Source organism: Pteropus alecto, unplaced genomic scaffold (assembly GCF_000325575.1).
Source record: "Pteropus alecto unplaced genomic scaffold, ASM32557v1 scaffold92, whole genome shotgun sequence".
Classification (NCBI taxonomy): Eukaryota; Metazoa; Chordata; class Mammalia; order Chiroptera; family Pteropodidae; genus Pteropus; species Pteropus alecto.
This window is the reverse complement of record NW_006432447.1, coordinates 9,043,551-9,070,940: the sequence shown is the minus strand read 5'-3', so window position 1 is coordinate 9,070,940 and position 27,390 is coordinate 9,043,551. Positions and strand designations below refer to the sequence as shown.

Genomic DNA, 27,390 nt, shown 5'->3' with positions numbered 1-27,390 from the left:
TGTAGGGTGCACCAGGGTCTTGCTATCTATGGATGTCATATAGCTTAAATGTCTCACCTGTGGTTTTTGATCACATAAAAAGTAATTGGATTACGTTGTGCTTTGCTGTGTAACATCTGAAACACATGCCCAATGATACAGATAGCCACTGACTTACTGACAACTCATAACAGTCTTTTGAATGTAGTAAAATAATCCAAAGAGGCAACGATAAAATAATGTCAAATAATTTTTTCATAAAGTACCCAAAGCTGCCGAATGTAGGACATGCAGTTATAATGGAATTTCTTTTATTCTCTTTACTATTCCATCACATGTTTGTTAGCTTATACATAAGGGAAAACAACACATATAAAGAAGCCAACTTTGGTGTTTTATGTGTTAAATATAAAACTGAAATTTGGTTTAGTTAAGAACACAGATATTTTTGATGCATTTGGCTCTACTTAGTATGAGTTAAAATAAATGAATTTAAAATAGTCCTTCAAGAGACTATTTAAATTGATTTTGACTCCTTTAACACTTAGAGAAAGTTATTAAGTGGAACTAAATATTTGGATATATGAGGATCTGTGGATCTGAAATACCATCCTTTGTGATTCAGATAAAAATGATGGTGCTTCTTATTAATTATGTTATTATAACCAATTGTTATAAAGTTTTTATGTATAGAGAGAGGAATTACAATTTTATATTTAATGTTATTTTTTTATTTTTTACATAGTGGTAAATTAAAAATAAGCCTAACTTCAAAGAGCTGTTAGTAAACTAGTAGAGATAAAACATGTACCCAAGTAACTATAAACCATGTATCATGGTGGATAAACAGGATTGAGAGTCTCTGCCACATACTGTATTATGGCCCTGGGAAAGCTGCCTGACCTCTCTGAGCCTTTGCTTCCTCACCTATAAAGTAGGGATAATAATAAGACTCTCCCTGCTTACTTATAGGGCTGTAGCTAATATGCATTGAGATATTATACATTTAAAAAGTTTGCAAACTGTTAAGCCCTATGTAAATGTCGTTGCCTGTGGTTGTAATTCAACATAGAAATGAGGGCGTAGTCACTAAAAGGGCTAAAAAAAATCTCTCTGACAATAAAAAGTGTTGACAAGAATGTCGAGCTGCTAAACTCTCTTACATTGCCGTTAGGGTTTAAATTGATTTAACCACTTTGGAAAAATGTTTGCTAGTACCTCAAAAGCTGAACATTCACATACCCTGTGACACAGTTATTCTATTACTGAGATTAAAAATGAGTACCTATGTCCAACAGAAGACATGTACAAAAATGTCTAAGGAAGCTTTATTTGTAATAGCCAAAACACTTAAGAAATGTCCATTTACAATAGAATGGTTAATAAATTATGATATAGTCATTGCAATGGAACACTACTTTGCAATTAAAACAACAACAACAACAATACAATTGATTAGCATGACCTGGATGAATCTCAGAGACGTGATGTTGGGCGAAGGAAGCCGGATGCAAAAGAATACATACCATATGACTTCATTTAAAAGAAGTTCAAAAACAAGTAAAACTAATCTATGGTGAATCAGAATAGAGATTACTTCCGGAAGGGGTTACAAAGAAACCTTCTGGGTTGTTGGAAATGTTCTATACCTTGATCTGGGGGGAGGAGTTTATATAAATATATAAATTCATTAAGCTTAAGATTTATGCCCTTTCATGTAAATTATACTCTAAAACAATTCATAAGAGCACCAGGAAAAGTACAATATAAGTGCTAAAGGAGAACACAAGAGGGATAATATTTCTATTTGGGAGAATCATTGAAAGCTTTTTAGAAGAAGTGATATTTGACCCAAAGTAGCTCTTGTACACGGTGAAAGATAGGTCAGGGCTTTCCAGGTTTAGAGAGCAAAGTGAGCAAAGGCATTGCTGGTAAAACATGGCACTTTCAGAGGGAATGATGAGTGTGGTTTAGCTGGGAAGGCTCTTGGGGTACATGAATGAAGTTGCAAGGAAAGATAGGTTGAGATAAGTTGTAGAGCATTTTATTCTATTTTGTAGTATAGACATTGATACTACTGAAGCCTTTTTTTTTTTTTTTCCCCACAGAAGCCTTTTGAGTGGAGCTATAATATGACCAGATCTTTAGGAAGATTAGATAATAAATTATAGAGGGGAGAGAGGAGAACTTGGGTTATCATTCTGGAATTTTTTATAATATCCACACAAGAGGTCATAAGAGCTGAACAAAATATGGCAGAAATTGGCAGGATGTGGAAGGGATGAGAGTGAACCTGATAAGTTGAAATATTTGGACTTGATTAAGTAGATATATAAGATGTGATAGGAGAAGGCAAGAATGAACCCAAGGTTCATCACCCAAGGGTGAGCGAGAAGTTGGAAAGACAGGTTTGAAGCAATGACGTTGAGTTTAATTGTGATTAAATATGATGAATGGACTATGGAGAGAGAATGAGAGAAAGAGTTTGAGAGAGTGAGATAGAGAAATCTAGAAATAGGGATAGAGAGAGAAGGAGAAGGAAGTTAGAAGTAAGAGCCTAGATCTTAGGAAAACATTAAGACTTGTCTGCTGTTTGGGTTCTTCCAATATCAGAACCTTGAAACAAAAACTGGGGTATAGGTAGTTTGTCTAGGAGGTGATCTCAGGAAGCAGAAGCCAGTGAGTGGGGAGAGAGAGTGAGATGGGGAAGTGCGAAAAGCCGTACATGGCACATGATTGAGCTAGTTGCTGCTGTAGGTAGAGGGATATAGAGGCAGCATTCGTCTATATGTTTTTAGGTTTGGGGCTCCTTTTTTACATTCTTTCAGAGCTTTTTTGAAAATTCTTGCCCGTATATAATTATTGCTTCCTGGCACTATTATGAATTTTCTCTTGAAAAATTTCTCATATTTCTGGGAATCTGGAGTGGAAAGGGGAGGCAGGTATCTCCCCATCTTGATCCACTCTCCAGAATAGTTTTAAATGGGGGAAATGCTATATATTATTCCTGATCATAAATATAGAAGCTACTTTTCACTTCTGTTAGTTTTCAATATTTACTTTTTATAGGTCTAAAATATGTTCCCTACAGAAAATAAACTATCTTAATTATTTTTTAAAAAACAATTTAAATCCAAAAGAATGATTCTTTTAACATACACCATAGACACCTATAAATAATGAGGTAAAAACCTAAGAATATTCACAGTTCACTAAAAGATACCTTAAGAATATGGTACTAAAACTTATGCCTGCTGAAGGAAATCATGCTGTATTAACCAAAAAAATCCCAATCTCAGTGACTCCCAACAACCATTTTTTTGCCCACATTGCATGTTGGCAGTTGCTAATCAGCTATGAGTCTGCTCTGCATGTCCTGCCCTTCCAGTACCCAAACTGAAGGAGCAGCTTCTATCTGGGCCATGGTTCTTCATGACAAAAGGAACAGAGAGTTAGTGGAAACACTCTTTGTCTCTTAAAGATTCTGCTCAGATATGACAATCGCCCTGTCTGCTCACATGCCATTGACCAGAGCAAGTCACCTGACCAAGCCCAACGTCAGAGAGGTGGGGACGCTTATTCCTCCGAAAGGGGACACTCACTGTAAGGCATAACAGGTTTGGATATTTTTGGAACAAGAATACAGCCTACCGCAATGTTTCACTCACCTTTTAACTTAAATCTTCCAAACTACAGCCAATATAAATAGATCTGTGTACAAAGCATTATTCCATCCTTTTCCTCAGATGATCTCTAATATGTAGTAAATGTATTTTGAAAAGTACATAGATTGCTTAAAAATGAATTGAAAAGAAAATTACCTTGAAAACAATACATGTAAATAAGTTAGGTTTGGCTCCTCTGTTGCAGATGCCTTGCGAATTATTTTAGTGCCTGTGATGGTTAATTTTTATGTGCCAATTTGAGGTGCCCAGATTAAACACTGCTTCTGGGCATGTCTGTGAGGGTGTTTCTAGATGAGATTAGTATTTGAATTATGAACTCAGTAGATTACCCTCTCCAATGTGATTGGACACCGTCCAATCCCTTGAAGGCCTGAGTAGAACAAAAGGCAGAGGAAGGGGGGATTTGCCCTTTTTCCTGCCTACTTGAGCTGGCCATCTCATCTTCTGCCTTTGGACTAAGAAACTTAGACCAGCAACTTTCCTGATTCTCAGGCCTTTAGATTCAGACTGAATTATACCACTGGCTTTCCTGGGTCTCCAGCATGCGGATTGTGGAACTTCTCAGCCTCCATAATTGTGTGAGCCAATTCCTCCTGATAAATCTGTATCTGTATCTGTATCTGTATCTGTATCTGTATCTGTATCTGTATCTGTATCTGTATCTGTATATCTGTATCTGTATCTGTATCTGTTTCTGTTTCTGTATCTGTATCTGTATATCTGTATCTGTATTTGTATCTCTCTCTGTCTCTCTCTCTCTCTGTCTCTATCTCTATCTCCATCTCTATCGCTATCTCTGTTTCCCATTAGTTCTGATTCTCTGGAGAACCCTGATTAATACAATGCAGTAGCAGAGAAGATAAAGAAGACACTGGAAATACTAAGAAGAATGGGGTTACAGAAGAAAAGAAGATTTTTTTTTTTGACTCCTTTGGAGATTTCCCTGGACTTATTTTTATTTGGTGTATTTATACATTTGTAATATTCTAAATCTATAGCATATGGCATAAACACATATAAATAATGATGCTGAAAGCTGAGAATATTCTCAGTTCGCTGAAAGCTGTCTTGAGAATATAGCACTAGAGTTGCTTCCTCCCCGTGGGCCTGAACCTCTGGTGCACAGACAGATACAAGTTTTTTTTTTTTTTTTTAAGGTGTTTATGTTCTGAGGCTCATTACCAACTCCTTCAAGTTTCCATAGGCTGGTCCAGTGTTTGAGGGACTTTGGAACCTTGGACAAAGCTAGAACCATATTTTCTCTGAAAAGTACAATCCTATATAGCCTTTTTTCTCTCTGGTCCAATTAATTGGCTAATCTTTGAAACATCATCTCTGGATGCCACAGCAGAACTAGGCATGAGGGAACTCCTTAGGGGCAGAGACAATGTCTTGTTCACCTTTTGTTTGTTTGTTTGTTTGTTTGTTTGTCTCCAGTGCTAACACAGAAACCACAAAATGAAGGAAAACAAACAAACCAAAAACCCTCCCAAACTCGTTTCTGTTGAAGAGGGTCATTCAGATAGCATAGATTTTTTAAGATGGATGGAACAGCCTCTGTGCAGAGAGCCTGTTTGCTGGTGACCTGGAGGTCTTGCTGATTTTGGCTTTCACAGGGGTGGAGAGATCAAGGCAGGGGTACTTTCCTAAGATGACTGCCTCATCACCTAACAGCCCACACATTTCCCCAGCCAATATTGTGTTAGAATGACTAAATATTCCATGAAATGTGTCCTGAGAGATTTATTTTTAATGTAGTGAGGCTCCCAGAGAAAAGGCCTACTTGTGAATTCAGGTCAGTAAATATGTCAGGGTATGCAGGTGTGCTACCCAAGGTTTGAAGATGGAAAAGCAAAAAAAAGTTGCGGCATCTGTGGTTCTGTTGGAGATTCCTGCTTTTGCTTGGTTCCCACTTCTTGAGGATGTCCTGAGGTCACTTTTTTCAAGGAGACCCCATTCCAGTGCCGGGTATAGGCAGCTCCTACTCTGTTGGCAATAGCTACATGGTGAAGACCTGATTCAATCCCTGACTTACAACACCAAGGGCTCCTCGTGGTCATAAAGGCCCACAACACAGATGAGGAAGCCAGACAGGTGCCTCAGAGTCTAGGATGGAGGCCACATGGCAGAGACAGCAACGGCAGCTGCCTGGGCCATGCATCACCAAGGAGTCATTGTTTGTGCCAGAACCTTCGGCAAGGAGAGTTTGCATTCCACCCTGAGGCCCTACTAGGAAGGACAGATTTGGAAGGGAGCTGATGTGTAAGAAACTATTTAAATAAGGGCTTAAAGAGAGATGAAGGTTACATTCTCCATACCTTCTCCACAGCCCTACCTCAGGCTGGGGGCCTGCTCTATCTGCCTGCACAGACTGTTCTTCACTCTGCTGTGGTCCTGGAGGCTAGAGGATGTGGAAAAGGTCCTGATGGAGGAGACAGAGACAGGAGTTGACCACACCTGTCATCTAATCTTAACCAGGTCATTTAATTCTTTGGGGCATCATGAAATTTAGAGAAATGAGAGGCACCTACCACTTCTAGAGATATGGTGAAAGAGATTTCTGGTTTATTCTTAACTCTGTAGAGGCAGAGGTTAACTTGAATATTTTTGTCCAGAAGAGATGCAGATAACTTATTTTCAGTAGAACAGATACCCCTGGAAATGTGTTTTAGGGCCCTGTAAGGTATTAACCAGTTTTGTGTCTAACCCAGCAGTCATATCCTCCTATAAATACCCTCGCTTATCAAAGGTTCTTTGACTCATTTTCAACATCTTACTAGTTCCCTTGTTAATTAGTGAGTTGAATAAAATCCTTGACATGTGTTCATTTTATATTTTCATGATATTTATAATTTTATCTTTTTGAAAATTATACTTTTGGCCAGAATTTTGTCCCACCACATACCTAAGCCAGTCACCCCTAAAGGAAAAGAGATTACCTCAATTTATTCCTAGACTCTCCTCCACAGTCATTTCCCTTCCCCCCACTGCCTTCACCTACAGGGGCTGAGGAAGGCTCAGCCTCCCCAGGGCTCGTGGGCTTCTGATGGGAAGGGAGAAGAGCAGGAGAATGGTCACTGGGAAGCCCTCAACAGCTCCTGCCCTACCAAGTGAACCCCAAGAGTGGGCATAGAGGTGGCCAAATGTTGTTCATCCTTTGTCGTTAAATATAATTGTTTTCATTTTGACCATTACGTAGTCAACCACACACTCATGCACAGCCCAGCTCCAGATGTTGTGGGAATAGAAGAAGGCAGGAGAGAATATTGATTAAATGCAAAGTGTCTGTTGTTTTTAAGTTAATAAATGAGCGCCACCAAATAGTATTTATCCTTGTGCCAAAGATAGTGTTTTTAAAATCAACATACATTTATTGAACATCTATCATGAGTAAAACAGACCTAGGTGTGAATAGTGGTTTGTACAGCCAAACAGACCTGTTTGTACTCGCAGGCTGTATGACCTTAGGCAAATTGCTCAGCCTTTCTAGGTGTCGATTTCCTCATCTCCAGATTGGGCATAAAAATAGTAGCATAGTGCTTTAGATTATAGCGTCTGGGGTTATTTGTCCTCAGATGAAGTGGCCCAGACTTGTGTTGTCCAGTTTTATTCTTCCCTTTTCTCTTCACTCTTGAAAGAATGTTTATTCTGCTCGAATTCTCTGAAGCTTTAAAGAGGGTAAAGATTATGTGAATTAGAAGAAACTCCTGCCATTATCCCTAATTCTTCACTTTGTGTGCTGTTCAGATTCCATTCCCTTTTTGAGTGTGTGTCCATTTGTCTACTCTGGGGTAAAGTAGATGGAGTCTGTGATTGGCTTTTCTTTGGCTCTGCCCCTCAGGCATGATTTGCAGCTTTGCTCTGGACGGCTGAGGTCTGATCACTGTACCAAGGTAACATTATGACACTAGTGTTATCATTACTCGTAATGGTTAAAAAAAAAGAATTATTTCTATAACTGGTATTGCTGGTGTTAACTAATAATAGTACAATTTTGTGGCCGTAGAGAAATTTCCATGTGACATGGTGAATGTCTGTATTGATAACCATTTATAATTATAAATTATAGTTATTTGTGTGCTTTTCTGTCTTCAACCTGATTGTAAGCATTATGGGATACATGACCTTGTCTTATGAACCTTTATATAGTTCTCACATTATACAGTACAGCACATAGCATGTAGTCGGTGCGTATTATTTTTTTGGATTAATGAATAAGTCCCACAGATAGTATTTATCTTTGTGCCAGAGACAGTGTTTCTAAAATTAATATACATTTATGAAGCCACTGGCATGAGAAAAGAACTGTGTGGAAGAGAAAAAGATGATATAGACCTGTCCTGAGTTTTTTCCTGAGGCTGCCAGAGGCATTGGTAGGGCCAGCTCTCACAGTCTCTGATAAGCCACAGTCTCACAGTCTCTAGTAGCATTTTAGACTCTATTCTGGAAGCAGTGCAGAGCCATGGAAGGTTTGAAAGTTGCGAGTTCAAGAGCAGATTTTCATTTTATAAAGCCAGGTCTCTGTTCTCAGCTTAAGTCTCAGGAATATTATTCCCAAATGGGAGTCTTCTATTTAGGCTTGGTGATTAGATATACTATACTAATTGATGCCTATTATAATCATGAGTTGTTAGCAATATCCTTTGTTCGTGAAGTCAGAGAATTATATAGTCCATTTTAGAAAGATGTGAATCAAAAATAGTTTGAAAAGTTTAGGCATATGTAAACCTACCAATCTCATTAAACATTTACAGTATTATAGAAGATAGTGCAGGCAAGCAAGATATTGACCTTGTAGAGTTTATAAATTTAGCAAGAGTGGTTGGTCAGCTGTATAATATGATGTCAAAAGAACAGAAGTGGTAGAGCATTGTCTAACTTGCTGATAGTAGTAGGAATGGTGGTTAGGAATTAGGAGAAAGTGATGACAGATTTCATTTTCTAAGCTTGGGTCTTTAGGAGACACAGCCTGGGGCAAGGATTGAAATGTCCGATACCTTCCTTGCTAGGTGTAGACCCAGGGTGGTGAGAATGAGGACAAACTGAAGCAAGGCAAGGATGTGAAGCAAAGTGAAATGGTGTGTTATTGTACTTGCCATCACTTCACCAAGAGCTGGAGAGAGACAGTAGCAGGTTGCCTGGCAGGGATATTTGCATGGCTTATAGGCACGTGGGCTGCCTGACTTGGGGAGAGAAAGGAGGGGAAATGCATCTGCTTATCTTCTTTCTCCTCTTGTCTCTCACTGGTTCACCCCAAGGGAGGTAACTCCCTTGCACTTTCAGGTTGCATCATCTAGTTCCTTACTTTGCCACTTGGGATGCTAGATTCCAAGTCTTGTGGTGCGGTGTTTTATTCTAGCCCAGATGTGGCAAGACCCAGAGGGCCTGGCGTTCCCAGGCAAGTGACTGAGTGATCTCCTGTACCAGAGGTGGGTGGCATTTTTGGAAGGAGGGAGATAGGGGACTCCAAGGAGGTACATGAGGCTTGTATTCAGTACGATCCTGAAGGACAGATAGGATTCTGACAGGGATGATAAAGATGATAGAGGAAGACATTTTAAAATGAGCAGCGACATAGAGGAAGAAACATGTGTGCTGCATTTAAGATAAAGCAAGTGCTACATTGGCTACAATGGAGATATGACAATTGCTTGTGCCAGATTTTTTTGGCTTATAAATGAATTCTTGATTTTTTTTTCCCCTTTAAAAGTTACGCTAAATATATAACTAAATGTTTATTCCTTTGTTAGATTGTTCCCATGAATAAATGAACCACCTGGAAAAAATCCTTTGTCAGGCCATTTCTTACAGATGTATAAATAGGTGAAGGAAGAGGCTGGAAATGGAGGACTCCAAATGCTAGGCTGTCCTTGATTCAGCCAACACAGGGTCAGGAGGATCTTGAGCAGGAAGTGGGGTGTGTGAGAGTGAGGCGGAAGGACAAACTGAAGCAAGGCAAGGATGTGAAGCAAAGTGAAGTGGGGTGTGTGAGAGTGAGGCGGAAGGATGGTGAGGTTTAAACCACTCCCAGTAGTTCAGTCTTGTTTCTCTTGAAGTAATCTGTATGACTCAGTGGTCTGTTTTCACTCTTCATCATTCATCTTTTCTTGATAGCCTCACACAGACTTTCCTTTTTGATATATCGATAGCAATAGCAACATGAGCAATAACAAGAACAAGCATCATAACCATGGCTCATTCATATTTCTGCTCTAATGTCATTCTCTGACCACCAGTCTAAACTAGCATCTTCCTACCCCGATTATCCCCTTATTGCTTTATTGCTTTAATGGCTTCAATTGTTAGCTGACATCATATTATATATCTGCTCATTTCGTTGTTTTCTGCCTATTTACATTACCAGAACAAAGCTTAATGAACACAGAGAATTTGTCTTTCCTGATCCGTCATTGCCAGTGCCTGGCATTGTACTAAGCACTGTATTGTATTCTGATTTTGTTTCACTGAGGTCAGAGAGTGTGTGGACTATATGGTGCTGATTCTTTGTAATGGGGATTAGTTCATTGCCGATTTTGCAAGTATCTCGTGTGTGCCTGAAAGGAGATGAGTTTTTAAATTTGTTGGTGTAATATTTAATTTATATAGATTAGTTCAAGATAATTTTTCAGATCTGTAATTGCATTGCTAAAATCTATATCCTTTTAGTGTTCTCTATACAGCTGTGGAAGATGGTAGATTTAATGTGATATAAGCTTACTCCATTGTCATTGGAAGCTGAGGTTTTATTCTTGAGTTTTTAATCTCAATAATTACATCCCCCCCCACCCCCCAGAAATTCTATTTGGTTGCTCTCAAACCAGCATTATGTTTTTAAAGACAATATCCTGTTTTTACTTAATGTTTTCTATTCCTTTGTTTATGATTATAATCATTTAAAATATACTTATTTTATAGTTTGAATTCTATTAGATTATATGAAATTCTCAGGGGTGTAATTTCACTATATGTTATTTGCTGACTCTGTTTGCCTTTGCTTCTGCCAGATGCCCCAAGAGAGTATTAGCAGCTGAGGACCAATTTTTATGTTAATTTCTTGGCTTTAGAATTTCTGAGGCCATATAGGTATTGCATATTTGAATCCCAAATGTGAGCAAAGACATATGGTTACAAACTATGAAAGAAGATATTTTTTTCTCTACTCAGAGTTCAGACCTATATAGATAAGCTTTCTTGTCATTTCGTTTACTCGTGAGTGAATGCATGGGCTCAGTGTCTTGGCTCTTGTTTCCATGAGGCCATTAAAGCCGGTTACTGAGACTAGCACAGTCCCCTAGGGCAGCTGAGAAATTAGCACCTACTATCCACTTTGAATTTCAGTTTTCTTTTTGTATTATCCTTGGGGATTTGCCTTATTTTCTTGTGGGCTCAGCTGGGCATGTGTGAAGATATTTGTATACTTTATTCAACATTTTTAGGTGTTTTTATGCAAAAGTTATCAAGTTGTCCAGTTCTGCATAATTCCAGAAATAAAAGTCTTAACTGACATAATTTACATTGATAGTTTATAGTAAGACTTAATAAATGTTATTAATTATTAAATTTCATCATCTATATTATTATTTCCACAAATATATAAAACCCAAACATTTGGATTATAATATGTATAATAGATTATTTTTATATATCATATATAAAATATAATAGATTATATATAATAGATTATAAAGCTTTATGATAATTGGTCTAAAACCAAGTGTATGGTTTTTATATGGTTACTATGTAGATCATGCTTTAAAAATGCAATAAAGCCTGGCCTATTGAAGTAGTTGAAACCATATCACTCTTTTCGCAATTACAGGTTCCCCTGACTTAAAGCAACAAACACAAAAACAAAAAAACCTCCTAGTTCCTCAAGGAAACAAGAAAATGCGGCTTTGTAGCTTTTAAACATTTAAAAGTATGTCTATGAGAGTATATATTTATATGTGAATTACTTCACATATACCCATATATATTATTTATATTAGTATCTAAAGTTTTTACATTTTGCATGAATTTGCATCTTTTTTTTTTGCCTTTTTGTAGGAGGATACTTCACCGAGACTTGAAATCAAAGAATATATTTCTGAAGAATAATCTACTTAAAATTGGTAAGATTTTTTAAAGTATGCATTCCAAAAACATTGAAGAGTATATTCTTGATGTTATCAACATATTGAGTTGAAGTATATAGTATCTAGAAGTGTTAGAGTAATCATTGGTTTATTTAAACTTCTCAAATTATTGTTCTTATTTGATTGGGGCCAACAAAACCAAATTATTTTGTTTCTCATTATCTGACATAAACTAAGGTATAAGACACTTCCTGCTTACTTTGTTGATTCAACTAATATTTTTTGAGTTTCTGCTCCATGCCAGACACTTTGCAAATGGTTAGACTTGTTTAACTAGTTTAATTAATTACTACAGTTTCCCCCCACCCCCACCCACCATTATTTTCTCACAGGCAATTAGCAGTTATCACAGTTTATGAAAATGTTGACATAATGGCTTCATTAATCTTTAGCTCTCCTTCAGAACTGTACCTCCACTCATAACAGTTACTGGATTATTTAATCTTCATGTAAGATGTTTTTAGAGACAAAAGGCATAAAAGCATGTAACTAGTCAGGCAAGTAGAGAGAAGCTGATGGATTCAAATTTTTATAGTCAAGTTCTCAAAAAGTCTCAGGCATTTTATTTAAAATTTTTTCATCACTGTAAATGAAGAACGAATTCTCCCTTCTCAGATGAAATTGCCAATCATTATATTCAGCCCTTCCAAAATCATTCTGTTTGTTGTTATTCAGACTTGAAATATCTTTTTGTTTCAAGTTGTTGGTTCTTCACAATTCCAGAAATAAAAAGCTTTGGTTTACATAATTCAAAATCTTCTTTCTCTTATAAAGCTTATGTTTTTAAAGCCATTACCAGCATTATATAATTTAAAATACATCATTTTTTTTAAATGGTATTAATCAATGCATATTAAAATTATCAAGGTGGATACTCAGTTGTTAATTTTCAGGGCTGGTTTTCATTGTTTTAAAATACTTATAAAATTAAATTGTTATTTCAAGGAGATTTTGGAGTTTCTCGACTTCTGATGGGATCCTGTGATCTAGCCACCACTTTAACTGGAACTCCCCATTATATGAGTCCGGAAGCTCTGAAACACCAAGGCTATGACACAAAGTCAGACATCTGGTGAGTGGGCAGTGGGCTAGTCCAGATGACTTATTCATCTGCTACCCTGGGAGAATAATGCATTTTGGTTTTAGGCTCATTTACTTACTTCATCTACTGACATTATTCCTTTGAAATATGAATAACTCTGTGACTAGAGTAAAAGGTTTTTTCTTTGGAACTTGATGAATTCCATTAAATTGACTTCAGAAAGTCCCTTTATTCATAGATTAATTTGTTGGTTTGGAGCTTTTCTTCTTGAGCCACAATGAAAAGTTCTTAATGTATCATAAACACTAAATTTTAATAGGTTTCTGCTAACCTATTAAAACATTTGTAATCCTAAGCACTGTGCTTTACTTTGTTTTAAGATTAACTTCCACCTTTTTGGGGAAATGAACAGCTCTTCATTATATTTTTTTCCTGTTGCTTTTAAGAATTTTTGCTAAAGATATTAGCTTTGAGGGTAAACTTAAATTTAAAACATTCTGGGTTTTCAGTAATAAATTCATTTGCTATTCTTCAGTTTCTTTGAGCTCTTGAACCAAAGAAATTTCTCCATCTTCATCATGGAACCAGTTTAAATCTCAGTGCAGAAGCCATGTGGAAATTTGTATTCTATTGTTAACAATAGATCTTGTTTGGGGAAAATTTCTTTCCCTTTAAAGAAGAATCTTACATAATTTGTAGTTAAGTGTTGAAAGGACAAACTAGCTGAGAGCTTGTTAATTAAGTAAACAGTTAGTGTATGTAACTCAAGTAGTTCTGAGCTTTCAAAGATGAGTCGTGTGAAAGATTATGCCCTCTTCATTTTTCTAAAGAAGATAAAGTTGAAAGTTACCTCTTCTCTGATTATGGAAAAGTAAATACAACGGGAATAGGCCTTGGGATTTCCATAAGGATCATGACTCCTGCTTTTGTTCCGGTGTCCAAGTGGGAGAGAACACTGTCAAGACTGGGTCTGGCTATGGCACATTCCCATCCATCCTGTCCCTTCAGTTCATATTTGTGATTATTCATTCTTAGGGTCTTCAGTGGAGGTTTTCATTGTTAGCTTGATTCTGCCCTGGTGATTTTTTCCAATTCACTTACCATCTTTCCTCTAATAAAACCTTCCCCATCCCCTCCAAAACAAAACAAAAACAAAACAAAACAAAAAAATAGAAAAAAAATACAAAGGTATATTTAAGGAATGAGTTTCTTTAAATTTTGCTTTATGGAACATCTACTATTTGCCAGCGATTACAGAAAATCAAAAGTGAAAGGATTTCTGCGCCTCAGAAGAGATCTTCTTGTTCTTTTTGGAGTACCTTTCAACACATTGAGAAAAATTAGTTCTTGGGTTTTGGATTGAATATGAGTTGCATACCTACATCTCTCTTCACACTTAATTTTTAAAAATTGTTATGGGCATTTAAAAATAGATTCAAATATATAATTTCTTCATGATTGGAGATTACCTAGTCTCCCCAGATGATGTTACATCATCTCTTTTGAATTAAGAGTAAATTAATTTGTGAAGCCTAGCATTTAAGCCTTTGGAATTACATGTAGCAAGAAAGCTAGCTCTTTTTGACATGTATCTACATTCTGCTTGACAAATCAGCTGTATGTCTTGTGGGAAACAGGCAACAGAACCCACAGAGAGGACTAAAGCATAGTATCTTTTTGTTGCAGTTGTATGTCTTCTTTTTTAAAGAACTGCTCCTACTATTGTGTAAAGAATTACAGGAATATCAGAAAGTATTGCTTATAATGGTTTAGGCTTACAAAAATGATATATGACTAAAGCAAAATGAACTTTATCTGACTAAGACAAAACTTTAAAAAGCCAAAATTTCCCAAATATAACAATGCCGGAGAATTTTAATGTATTTTTTGCAAGCATCAGGTCAGTCTCCTTGTGGAGATTATTAGCTATTCAGCAGGTACAAGCTAAGGATTTATCATTGTCCTGACTCCAAATAACTACCTTATTATGAATTTAGTAATTACCTTGGTTATATCTGAATTAAAACAAGCTTATCTGGTAATGAAATTTCTACTGCCAAGCCTAAAGTGGAAAGAATAACATAGAACTATTAATTATACTGGAAGACACATAAGTGTGATGAGTAATAATTGGGAGACACTCTTAGAAAAATTGGATAAGATGGGGTTGAGAATTTTTCTCTGAATTTCAGTATGTAGCATCTGTTTACTGTAAAATACTCTCAGGATTGGAAGCACTTGTGAATAACTGACAGGTGTTTTGCTCTAGGACTAATAGCTATACATATTACATTTATAATGCTTAAAGAATAAGTGGTATATTATTCATTATATTTTCATCTGTTAATGTTTGCCAATTTGTGACTTTATCCTCTTCCTTCAATCTGTTAAACCACTTAGGATTCATTTATTTATAGCAACCAAATAGAGGAAGTCTCTCTCTTAAAAGTGAGCTAGGTTCTAAAAATTTGTAAATAGTTATTTAGAAAGTTAGGAGGATTAGGTTCTCTGAGGATAATAGTTGGAACATGGTTGATTTGTATAAAAAACTGGTGAACACTCTTTTTCTCCCACAAGAAAAATATATGAGTTGAGTTCCTCGGCTAGCTCTATAAATTGATTGAACTATTAATAGTCAGACTTTATTATTTTGATAGAGAAACGAAGAAAGATTGGAATAATGGTACTGTCAACATAATATTTCATTGTTAGTCTTATCTATCTTGTTGCGAGAGGTCAATTATGTAGCTCTTCGATCTTGTGGTCCTATATTCTTTGAGCAATGTAAGTGGAATGAATGGTAGTGGGAATAGTAAGAGTGTCAGAGTGTACTGTGAAGCTGTCAGCATTTTGTTCAGAGATTTGGTATGCGGGTGGCTGGGTAGGGGACATGGGACTTTCCTTTTCTCTCACCTCATATTCAGTTATTAATGGTGTGCTATTAATTCTACTGCCTAGAAATCTTTTCAACCAACCTTCTCTTCTAAACTTCTTCTCCCATTGTCTTTGCCTTTGCCCCTATCATTTTTCTTCTGGAATTCTTCAATATCTTTCCACTTTCTCTAGCTTCCTACATTTAATCCATCATCCACAATACAACCAGAGTAAAATTTGTAAAATAAGGACCTAATTATTTGACTTCTCAGCTTTAAATCCTGCCATTACCAAGAAAGTCATGCACAACCACCTTTGCATGGAAAGTAATCCTTGCTTCTTTCCAGCTCCCCTCTCCTGCTACTTTCTTTCCACATGCATCAAGAACTCCAGAAAACAAGCCCATTTTCTGCTGAAGGATTTAGGAAAGGGAGAAGAAATACAGGCCAACCTGGCAGCAGTTCCTATAGCTAATGTGGGGCCTGCAAGTAGCTGGTAGCCAACAGTTCCATCAACTGCTTCTTGGTGAGGGAAGCTCTGGAGCAAGAACGCCCATTTCCCTTACCTGCCCATGATCTGGTCAGTTTTTGTGTGGGTTCAGAAGCAAGCTGTTGAACAGGGGACTGATGTCATTATTTTCACTCAGTAGGAGCTGAAGTAGGAAAATATTTTAGTCAAGTGTAGTAGATTTGGGTATTAATATCTTTTTTCAATGATTATTATAAAATAATTGATATAAATTCTGCATATAATATCAGTCTGGTCTAGTCAATTATTTAAAAGGTTATAATACAACCACAGCAACAGAATCAGAAATAGCTATTCTCTGTGGAGTGCTTACTCTGTGATTGACAGTTAGTGTGCTAATAAGTGCTTTATGTACCTATCCACGTACCTATTTGTTACTCCAAAAAATAATCATACTATATACGATTTTATAAACCTGTTTTATTTCACTAGCAGAATGAAACATTGTTCTGCATCAAGAAATTATATGTACATATCATAAATTTTTGTATAGTATTCTATATCTGGACACAATAATTTATTTGAGACTTTAAGGTTTTCTATCAAGATTTTTTTCTTTGTCATTGTCTTTTAGCAACTTTACCGCAGTATATCTGGGTGTGATTTGCATTTGTCATACTTGTCCTTAGTTGAGCTTCTTGGACATGTAGATTAATATATTTCATCAAATTTGGTTAATATTCAGCCATTACTTGAGTATTTATTCTCCTCCTTTCTCTCTCTCCTCTCTTTTTGGTATTCCCATTATGTGTATGTTGGTCTACTTCATGGTCTCCCATATTTCTCTGAGGTGTTGTTCATTTTTCTTCATTCATTTTTCTCTCTTCTTGAAAATGCATATTTGTCAATCTATCTTCAAGTTCATTGATTCTTTCTTCTGCTAGTTAAAATCTAATTTTGAGCCCCTCTGGTGAGTTTTTTTTATTTCAGTTATGTACTTTTCAATATATTATTCAATACTGTACTTTCCAGGATTTCTATTTGGTGGTTTTTATAATTCCTATCTTTTTATTGATATTCTCCATTTTTTTATTTTCCAGTACAGCCATGACTTTATTCTTTTGTTTTTTAAAATAATTTTTTGTTTTTTAATTACAGTTGACATGCAATATTATATTAGTTTCAGGTGTACAATATAGTGATTAGACACTTCTATCACTTATGAAGTGATCACCCCGATAAATCTAGTACCCATCTGGCACCATACATAGTTATTACAATATTACTGACTATGTTCCTTATGCTATACTTTATATCCCCATGACTATTTTATAACTACTAATTTGTACTTCTTAATCCCATTCCCTGTTTCACCCACCCTCCCACCACCCCTCCCATCTGTCAACCATCAAAATGTTCTCTGTCACTATGAGTTTGTTTCTCTGTTGTTTGTTTGTTTATTTTATTCTGTAGGTTTCTCATGTAAGGGAAATCATATCGTATTTGTCCTTCTCTGTCTGACTTATTCCACTCAGCATGACACCCTATAGGTCCATTCATGTTGTTGTTGATGGCAAGATTTCATCCATTGATGGACACCCAGGTTGCCTCCATATCTTAGCTATTGTAAATAATGCTATAATGAACATATGGATTCACATGTCCCTTTGAAGTAGTGTTTTAGATTTCTTCGGATAAATACTCAGAAGTGAGATAACTAGGTCCTTCTTTGTCTCTTGTTGTAGCTTTTGTTTCAAAGTCTATTTTGTCTGGTATGAGTATTACTATCCCAGCTTCTTTTTTAAAAAATTTATTTACATTACATGAAGTATCTTTTTCCAACCCTTTACTTTCAATCTGTGCGTATCTTTTGATCTGAAGTTACTCTTTTGTAGGCAGCATATGTAAAGGTCTTGTTTTCTTATTCATTCAGCCACCCTGTCTTTTGATTGGAACATTTAATCAATTTAAATCTAAAGGAAATGTTGATAAATACTTAGTTATTGCCATTTTATTATTCATATTTTTAATCTTTTTTCTTTCTTCTTCTTAAAGAAGTCCCTCTAACATTTCTTGTAATATTGGTTTGGTGTCGATGAACTCCCTTAGCTATTTCTTCTCTAGGAAGCTCTTTATCTTTCCTTCTGGTCTAAATTATAGCTTTGCTTTGTACAGTAATCTTGGTTGTAGGTTCTTGTTTTTAATCATTTTGAACATTTCATGCCAATCCCTTCTGGCCTGCAAAGTTTCTGTTGAGAAATCAACTGACATTCTTATGGGAGCTCCCTTGTAGGTAACTAACTGCTTTTCTCTTGCTGTTTTTAAGATTCTCTCTTTGTCTTTAACCTTTGGCATTTTAATTATGATGTATCCTGGTGTGGGCCTCTTTGGGTTCATTTTGTTTGGGACTCCTGGAGCTTCCTGGGTTCATATATCTATTTTCTTCACCAAGTTAGGGAGGTTTCCCGTCATTATTTCTTTAAATAGGTTTTCAATTCCCTGGTCTCTCTCTCCTCCTTCTGGTATCCTGATGGTGCAAATGTTGGTACACTTGATGTTATAGAATTCCCTTAAACTATCCTCAATTTTTTAGGTTCTTTTTTCTTTTTGCTATTCTGATTGGGTGTTTTCTGCTTCCTTATCTTCTAAATTGCTAATTCAATCCTCTGCTTCATCTAATCTACTGTCAATTACCTATAATGTATTCTTCATCTCAGGTTTGTATTCTTCATTTCTGATTGGTTCCCTATAATGTTTTCTATTCTCATTTTTATGTTTTTTGTTTCTTTGTCAAAGTTCTCACTGAGTTCATCTGCTTTTCCCCTAAGTTCATTGAGCATCCTTATAAGCAGTGTTTTGAACTGTGCATCTGGTAGATTGCTTCTCTCCATTTTGTGTTTTTCAATCTGAAGTGAGTCTCTTGTAGGTAGCATGTATTTAGTTCCTTTTCTGGAGCTTTGTTTTATTTTTTCATTTGGGACATGTTTCTTTGTCTCATCATTTTGGCTTCTTCCCTGTGTATTAGATGGGGCTGCTTCTGTGTATTAGATGGGGCTGCTATGTCTTCCAGTCTTAGTACAGTGGCCTTATGTAGGTGTTCTGTGGAGCCCAGTGGCACAATCTCCCTGGTCATCTGAGCTGGGTGCTCCAGGTATGTCCCTTTTATGGGCCGTGTGTACCCTCCTGTTGTAGTCGAATCTTGGTTGCTGTTTGCATGTCAATGGGAAGGATTGACCCACAGGCTGATAGTTTGTGAGGACTGGCTAGTGATGACAGTGGAGGAACAATTGTGCAGGAGCTGACCCTATGGAGCAGGATTCACTTTATCAGGACTCTGGGCCCTGCCCAGTTTGCCCTTTGGGTGTGCCATTTGTGGAGGTGGCCATGTGGTGTGCTGGTGTGGTCTAAAGCCGCTACCTGGCGTAATGGCTCCAGGGCCTCCCAGGAGAGGCCCTCACAGGCTAAGTTCAGATGCCACCTGTGCCTGCCCAGGGCCACCTGGCATGAGCCACCAAGCAATCTGCAGGTGGCTGCTGGGCTTGGAGGTGCCTCGAGAGTCCAAGCCAAGAACTGAGGCTGGCCACCACTAGTGCCAGGCCTGGGGCTGCTTGGCAAGAGGTATGGAGTGAGCTGAGGCCAGATGCTGCTTGTTTGGCTTTTGGGAACCTTTGAGAGATTTTAGGAAAGTCCACAGAATGAACCAAGACAGGTCGTTTGTATGTAGAAACCTCTGGAAGTGGCTTGGTTGGGCCTGCAAGTTGCATGGGGTGGGGGCTTAGGGAATCACTAGGATTAGGTGAACTGTGTTGGCTAGGTTGATTGAGACTCAGATATGATGGCCACCTGCATCTGCACACTGGGTTGGGGGAGGTCTCAACAAAGAAACAATGGATTCTGCCAGCATATCTGTCTGGGAGAAAGCTGCCCCTCTATCCCTTGCCCTGAAGCCAGACAATCTAGTTCCTCTCCTTCGTCTCTGGTGCCTTTCAAGCTCCTGCATCAGTGCTGGAGCTCAGAGTGAGTCCATCAGTGAGTAAGTTTGTATGAGAGCCCTTTAATAGTAACAACAGAAATGCCAGCCACCTTCCAACTCACTTCGCCACAATCTCAGCCAGAAGTTGTGGGAACTTCTCTTCCCGGCCCTGGAACCCTGGGCTGGGGAGCCCAGTGTGGGACTACGTCTTTTTCCTAGATATCTCTCCTGATTTTTAACTGCCGCATACAGGTATGGGACCAGCCAGTTTTATGTCTATACCTCTCCTGCCAGTCTTGATGTGGCTTCTTCTGTATAGCCTTGGTTATAGGACTTCTGTTCAGCTAGAGTTCAGGCAATTCTAATTGATGATTCTTCTGTAGTTTAGGTGTAATTTCGATATAATTGTAAGAAGAGGCAAGCACAGCATTTTCCTACTCTACCATCTTGACTGGAAATCTTGATATTCTTCATTTGATGTGACATTTTTATCATACTTTACTTCTTTAAACATGATTTCCTTTACTTCTTTAAACATATTTATAATGGCTACTTGAGAGTTTTTGTCTATTAAATCTGACATCTTGGACCCTCTCAAGTGGTTTCTGTTGCCTGCTTTTTCCCCAATATATGGACCATACTTTCCTGTTTCTTTGCAAGTCTCATAATTGGTAAAAACTGGACATTTTATACAATATTTTGTAGCAACTCTGGACACTTATTCTCCCCACTTCCCCACCACTCTGGGGCTTGTCGTTTGCTGGTTTATTCATTTAGTTACATGAGGCTATTTTAGTGAAATCTATTTCCCCTTCAGTGTGGAACCTCTCTGGTTTGTTCCTCAGAGAGTATAGCCTTGGATATGAGCACAGTTAACATTTGGAGAACTGTAGTTTAGCAGGGCTCTGTGACTGTCAAGGCTCCCTATTTTCTCAGTTCGGACATGTCTGTTGGTATCACACTCAGCTGTTAGCCTCCACTAATTGCCAACTAATTGCTCTATTCTTTTTCAATGATGCTCTGGGGCATAAATTGCTCTCCAGTCTTTTTAAATTAAGTTTTAGCCTTTTTGCAAAGGTAGTTTTTGAGGTCTGTCTTCGAAATTTGAAGTTTGGTTCTTCTTAGCTGATCTTTCCCTGGTTCTCTCTGGTAAAGTAGCTAGCCTATGATTTAACTTATTGTTTTCATAGAGGTACCAGTCTACTCCTAATTGCTTGCCACCCAAATCTCCATTGTTTTGTGAGCTTGAATTTAGGCTTGAGTTTTCTACACTTTGTTCCCAAAAAAGTCAGTCCTTTTGGGGAGAGCTTCTGAACTCTCTTTTGTTATGGTCTGCCTCAGCCCTGGGCAAGATCTCTGAGCTACTGCTCTGGAGGTGGGGATAATGACCCATTTTCCTTATAATGACACTCCTGCTTATGAGCAGGGTACTGGGAAGGGGCAGTAGCCTCTGTTTTTTTTTTTTTTTATTTTCTCCTCTTGCTCCTTTGATCTCTCTATCCTTCTCTCTCTCCCCATTTTGGTTCTATCTTCAGTTCTTCCATTGGCCAAATTCTTATGGTATGGAGGGCATGGGTCCACCACTGGTGATGAGATGACCTTCTTTCAAATATAATAAAACTCAGTTGTAGAAGAAAGTAATTAAAAAGAGCTAGTGTGAACAGGATGAAATTCACCCAAACTTTGTTTCATAAATGTTATAATCATCTCCAAAACATAATAGTATACTGGGATGATAAGGTAGAAGGAGCACATTCACTTTTCCTCTCAAATATTCTTTTAAAAATTCATTTGTTCACATACACTAGCCACATTTCAAGTGCTCAATGGCCACATGTGGCTACTAGTAATTGTGTATAGAAACAGAACATTTTCGTCATTTCAGAAAATTCTATTGGACAGTTCCGAGCGTTAGGGGTTATCTTGCATTCACCCAGGTTTTGGATCGGGCAGATCCCTTACCAGTTTCAGCTGCTATTCTTAGATTGGCCCACTGTGCTTTTCAGTGAGTACTTTTTAGCTATTTTGAAGCTCTTCTGTTTTGGGATCCATCAATCACTTCATTGATTCCCTCTGCTTCTTTTCACACAGATACTGATAATGTGCAGGTCACATGATGATTGTTCTTTGTCTTCGCTTGCATGTATTTTGAGGTTTGAGGGTACACCTTGTCACATCTAACTTTGTTGAAAATGTTGGCCATAGTTTTTGGTTTTGCTGTCTAGCTACTCTGTTTTACACAGAGATTCATGGAAGATCCAGAAACTATGCTTCTAATGTAGCTGCCGTTTTCCCCAAAATACTCAGAAAGCATTTTAACAAAACCCTTGCATGATTTGTATGTATGTAAAACCTCGGGAAGAACTGATAGAGGTTCTAGGACATGATAGGCCCTTAATAAACTGTTGCTAATCTAATATTGCTTCTTAAGTATTAATTGAAGCAACCATTGTCTTTAGATGTCATTATATTTAGATGGAGTTTATGTTGATATTCAGTTCCACCTAAGTAAAGACTTTTCTTTAGGAGATAACACATTAAAGCAAACCCCATTACTCTTGTATTAACTTTCTGTTACTCTATATTTATTCAACTGCTTAAATTATGTATACTTTTTTCAAGGTGGATGGCAGGATGATCCTCGATTACATCAAATAAAAATATATATTATCTAGAAGATCAGTAAAGCTTTCCCAACCAACCAGTCATGCATTGCTGTGGAGTAGGTTTCTCTTTGCAGAGTCTGAGCAGAATTCAAAGGGTAAACTTAGTTATCTTGAGACAAGATAAAGTTTGAGTTACATTTGCAATTCATTATCAACCTGTGCATTAGAAATCCTCTGGGCACTTCTGGTCCACTTGGACAGATGGCAAGTGTATGGAGTTCAGGTGTAATTTGTTTCACATGCACCTGATCCCAGCCTTCCCGTTCACTGCTACATTCACTCCCTTGGGGACTTATTTGCTTCCTTCACAGATGGCTGTATTTTAGAAAAGAAAAAGAATGCAAATCATAGACTTCTGAGTAAAATGCACCTCTCACTTGTTTTTTTCCAACTTGCCTCTCCAGCCCCCTTCCTAACTTTCATATTGCCAAATTTAAGACCTGAGAGTCAAATAAGAGAAAAATCTTCAAAAAAGGATGGAAGTGGTGAGTTTGAGATGATATAATTATTCCCATATAGAAATGTCTGGTTGGAAATTAGAGAAAATAAAAACAATAGGTACATAGATGTATAGTTACTAGAAAAAGAAGTATATATAGTAGATAGATTTTTAAAACTTAGGATAATAAAAAATCTTTCACCCCAAGTGTCATGCTACTTTTATAATCAAATTGTCTCATATTTCAGTTACCAGCATCCATTCCAGGCAAGTACATTGGGGCCATAACAGGTCTCTCTCCATAAGTTACTGAGTGATAAATGAAGTTTCTATGTGCTCAAATGGAAGTACCTGTCACTAGATCAAAGTGAAATGGGTAAATGGAAAGCAGCATGCCTTCAGTGTAGCTGAGAGGATTTCTAAAAAAGAGTAGTTATATCAAAATTAATTAATTATTGAGTTAGCCTTTAATTGTTCCATAGTCTGGTTAACCAAGTAATTTCATGTTTTTATAACCTTAATACAGTTGACCTTTGAGCATCAGGAGTTTGAACTGTGCAAGTCCACTTATATGTGGATTTTTTCAATAAATACATATTTATAACTTTCTTAACATTTCTTTTCTCTAGCTTACTTTATTATAAGAATACAATATATAATACATATAAATATAAAATATGCATCAGTCAACTGTTTATGTTATCAGCAAGCCTTCCTGTCAATACACTATTAGTAGTTGAGTTTTCAGGGAATCAAAGTTGCATGCGATTTTTGACTGCATGGGAATTGGCACCTCTCACCCCCAAGCTGTTCAAAAGTGAACTGTATATTCATCAAATATGGCTCAAGTAGAGTTATGTCTCCATAAAAACAGTTTTTTTTTGAGAAAAACAAAAGCCAGACACGCCTGCTTTCCTTTGCTTTTGCCTCAGGGGGTCCGATGCTCTGCGTGGCCTATCTCAGACCATAGATATCCTTGGAGGTGGATTATGATTCCAGATAGGACCCGAAGTAAGCTTGGGAAGTCAGCCCTTGCCTGAAAGGCTTCTGTCAGGGTTAGTCATGATTTCCAACTCAAGGGGATCATTATTGATCAGAAATGCTCTTTCTGGTATAGTATAGAGAGGCAAGAAAGCATAGGGTTTATGTATCTAGAGCCAGACAGCCTGTGTTGCAGTCCTGGCTCCACCACCTACTCAGTATGCAACCTTGAACAATTTCCTTAATCTTATGGTTTCCTCATCTAAAAAATGGGAATGATAATAGCATCTCTTTCATTAGGATCATTATGGGGATGGTTAAATGAGTTAAAATATGTAAAAAACATAGAACAGGGCATGGCCTATAGTAAACACCATTAAAATTTTAGCTATCATTTTCTTTAGTATTGTAATTATTATTGTTACCATTTATATCATTGTGGAGGCAGTAATCTGTTCCCAAGACCGCTCAAAATGTCCTGAGTCAGAGATTATTGCTCCCATCTAAGGCTTTAGATCTATCAGAGCCAGGAGAAATTGTCTGGCTTTGCTCTGCTTCTAACCCAAGTCTTGAAGAAAACTCTGAGCCCATGAGGCTGAATTAAATCCTCAGAAGAGAGTGTATAAGAGCTGAGCAACTTATAGCCTTTTACCCCTTTGGACCTATGAGTTTCATTCCTTTTTTCAGTGTTTAAATTATCACAGGTACATTAGGTTATATAGCAGAATGTAGTCAATGTGAAATTTTTAGAAAACATTTTTAAGAACAATTGAGTGAGAATTAATGCCAATACCAAACAAGCTGATCTAACATGGCACCTTTCTGGGCATATTACTTTCTCTCTCTGAGTTTTAGTTTTCTCATTGATGCAATGAGAGTTTGGAATTAGCAAATCTTGATAGTTCATTGTAGCTCTACTATTTTGTTAGTATAAGAAAATATTCTAGAGGTTCGAATTAGACACTTCTTTGGGGAAAATAAGTAAATATATTGGGGAGGTTTATAGCACACAAATAAGTTTATATATGTCAACACTGGTAAAAGTATTCATTTCAATCTAATGATTATATTTTATTGGTAATGTATTGCACTATGGTTTTAAGTTGCATTTCTCTAATGACTAATAAATATTTTTGCATGATTTTGGGCCACTTAGTGTGTCTTTAAGTCTTTGCCCATTTTCCATTTTTTTAATTGGATTCTATCCTTTTCTTATTGATTCATGGTAGTTTAATTAATTCATTGTATATTCTAGATACAAGTCTTTGATGGGTATTTGAATTGTCTTCTCCTACTCTGTGTCTTCCTTTTCACTTTCCTAAAGGAGTCTTTTCACTAATAGAAATTCGTAATATTAATGAAGTCCATTTTATTAGTCTATAACTTTATTTTTAGTGCTTTCCACATTTTAAGCCTTGACTATACCGTTTTCTTTTAAAAATCTTTATGAGTATATTTTTCACAGTTAGATCTACCTATAATTGATTTCTGTACATGTATATGTTGTGAGATAAGAGTCCACATGCATTATTTTCTATTTGACTATTTAGTTGGCCAGCTAATTTGTTTAAAAGATCTCTACCACAATACTGTTTATCTTTGTATTAATCAAGTGATTGGAATATGTGCGGATCTGTTTTTGAGTCCTGTTTTGTTCCATTGGTCTATTTTTTCATCTTTGTCAATATTGCACTTTCATGAGTAATATAATTTTTAAATAAATCTTGTTATTTGGTTATAGAAGACTTCCAAATTTGTTCTTCTTCAGTGGCCTTGGCTATCATTTTCCTTTGCATTTCTGTGTAATTTTTACATTCAGACTGTTATTCCTGTAAAAAAAAAAGTCTGCTAGGATTTTGTTTAATATTACATTGGGTCTATAGATCATTCTGGAAAAAATCATCAACTTCTTCATAATATTGAATCTTCCCATCTGTGAATGTGGATCTATCCCTTGCTACCCCACTTCTCCATTTTTTTTTTTTTTTTAGGTCTTCTTTAATTAATTTCTCTTAACACTGTATTGTGGTTTAAAGTGTAGGGTCTTGCACATCTTTCACTGATTTTATTCCTAAGTATTAAATGTTGTCTGATGTTAATGTAAATGACATTTTTAATTTCATTTTTAAAATATGCCTGTTGTAGGCTTATAGAAACGACCTTTAACATACACAATCATACTGAAATGCTTAACGTTGTCTTTTCTATTCTTCATGTCTATATATTTTTTAACTTTTTCTGGCCTTAGTTTTTTGAGCAGCCACCTACATTCAATATTCAATAGAAATGGTGATGATAAGCATCCTTATCCCGTTTTCTATCTCAAAATAAAAGCATAAACTATCAATATTTCAACAATAAACATAATATTTACTATATGTTTTTATAGTTTTAAGAATCTGATTAAGGAAATTCCTTTCCATTCCCAGCATGCTAAGAATTTTCTTTTTTAAAAAACACAAATGAATTTTGAATTTTATCAAATCCTTTTTTTCTGCAACTATCAAGATGATAGAATTTTTCTCTTTTCTTCCATAATGAGATACATTCTATTGATTGATTTTCAAATATTGAGTCAACCCCATATTTCTGAAATAAAATCTGCTTGGTCATGATATGTTATCTTTTTAACATTTCATCATAGTCTCTTGTAATATATGTGTTTGTATATTTGGATTTTTAAAATCTATATTCATAAAAAATTTACCTATAATTTTCCTTTTCTGTAATATCCTTATTGTATTTTAGTATCAAAATTAGGCTGACTTTATAAAATGAAGAGATTAACACTGGTGTTCTTCATCCTTGAATGTTTGGAAGAATTTTCCAGTAAAGCCATCTGGTCCTGGAGTTTTTATTGTGTGTGTGTGGGAAGATTTTAAAAAATATTTTAATTATTACTTTAAATAATTACTTATCTCTGTTCAATAAATAAAGGACTATTCAGATTTTCTATTTCTTCTTGTATCAGTTTGGTAAGTTATATTTTTAAAGACCTTTCATTTAATCTCATTTGTCAAATTTATTGGGGAAAAACATTTAGAATGCCATCTGAATACTTTCTAATACTTGTGGAGTCTATAGTGTTGTATACGTTTCCATTTCTGTTATTGAAAAAGCATACGGGTGGTTTTTCTTGTTTTCTTC

General features: G+C 36.5%; 1 protein-coding gene across 7 annotated transcripts in view; it reads left to right on the top strand.

Moving 5' to 3' along the window:
- NEK11 (NIMA related kinase 11) overlaps positions 1-27,390 on the top strand; it is a 202,726-nt gene that overhangs the window by 52,316 nt on the left and 123,020 nt on the right. For all 7 annotated transcript variants that reach the window (XM_015585784.2, XM_015585785.2, XM_015585783.2 and 4 more), the window contains 2 exons: positions 11,712-11,776; positions 12,746-12,872. In XM_015585784.2, the coding sequence (XP_015441270.1) occupies positions 11,712-11,776; positions 12,746-12,872 (192 nt within the window). The remainder of the gene's footprint in view (positions 1-11,711; positions 11,777-12,745; positions 12,873-27,390) is intronic.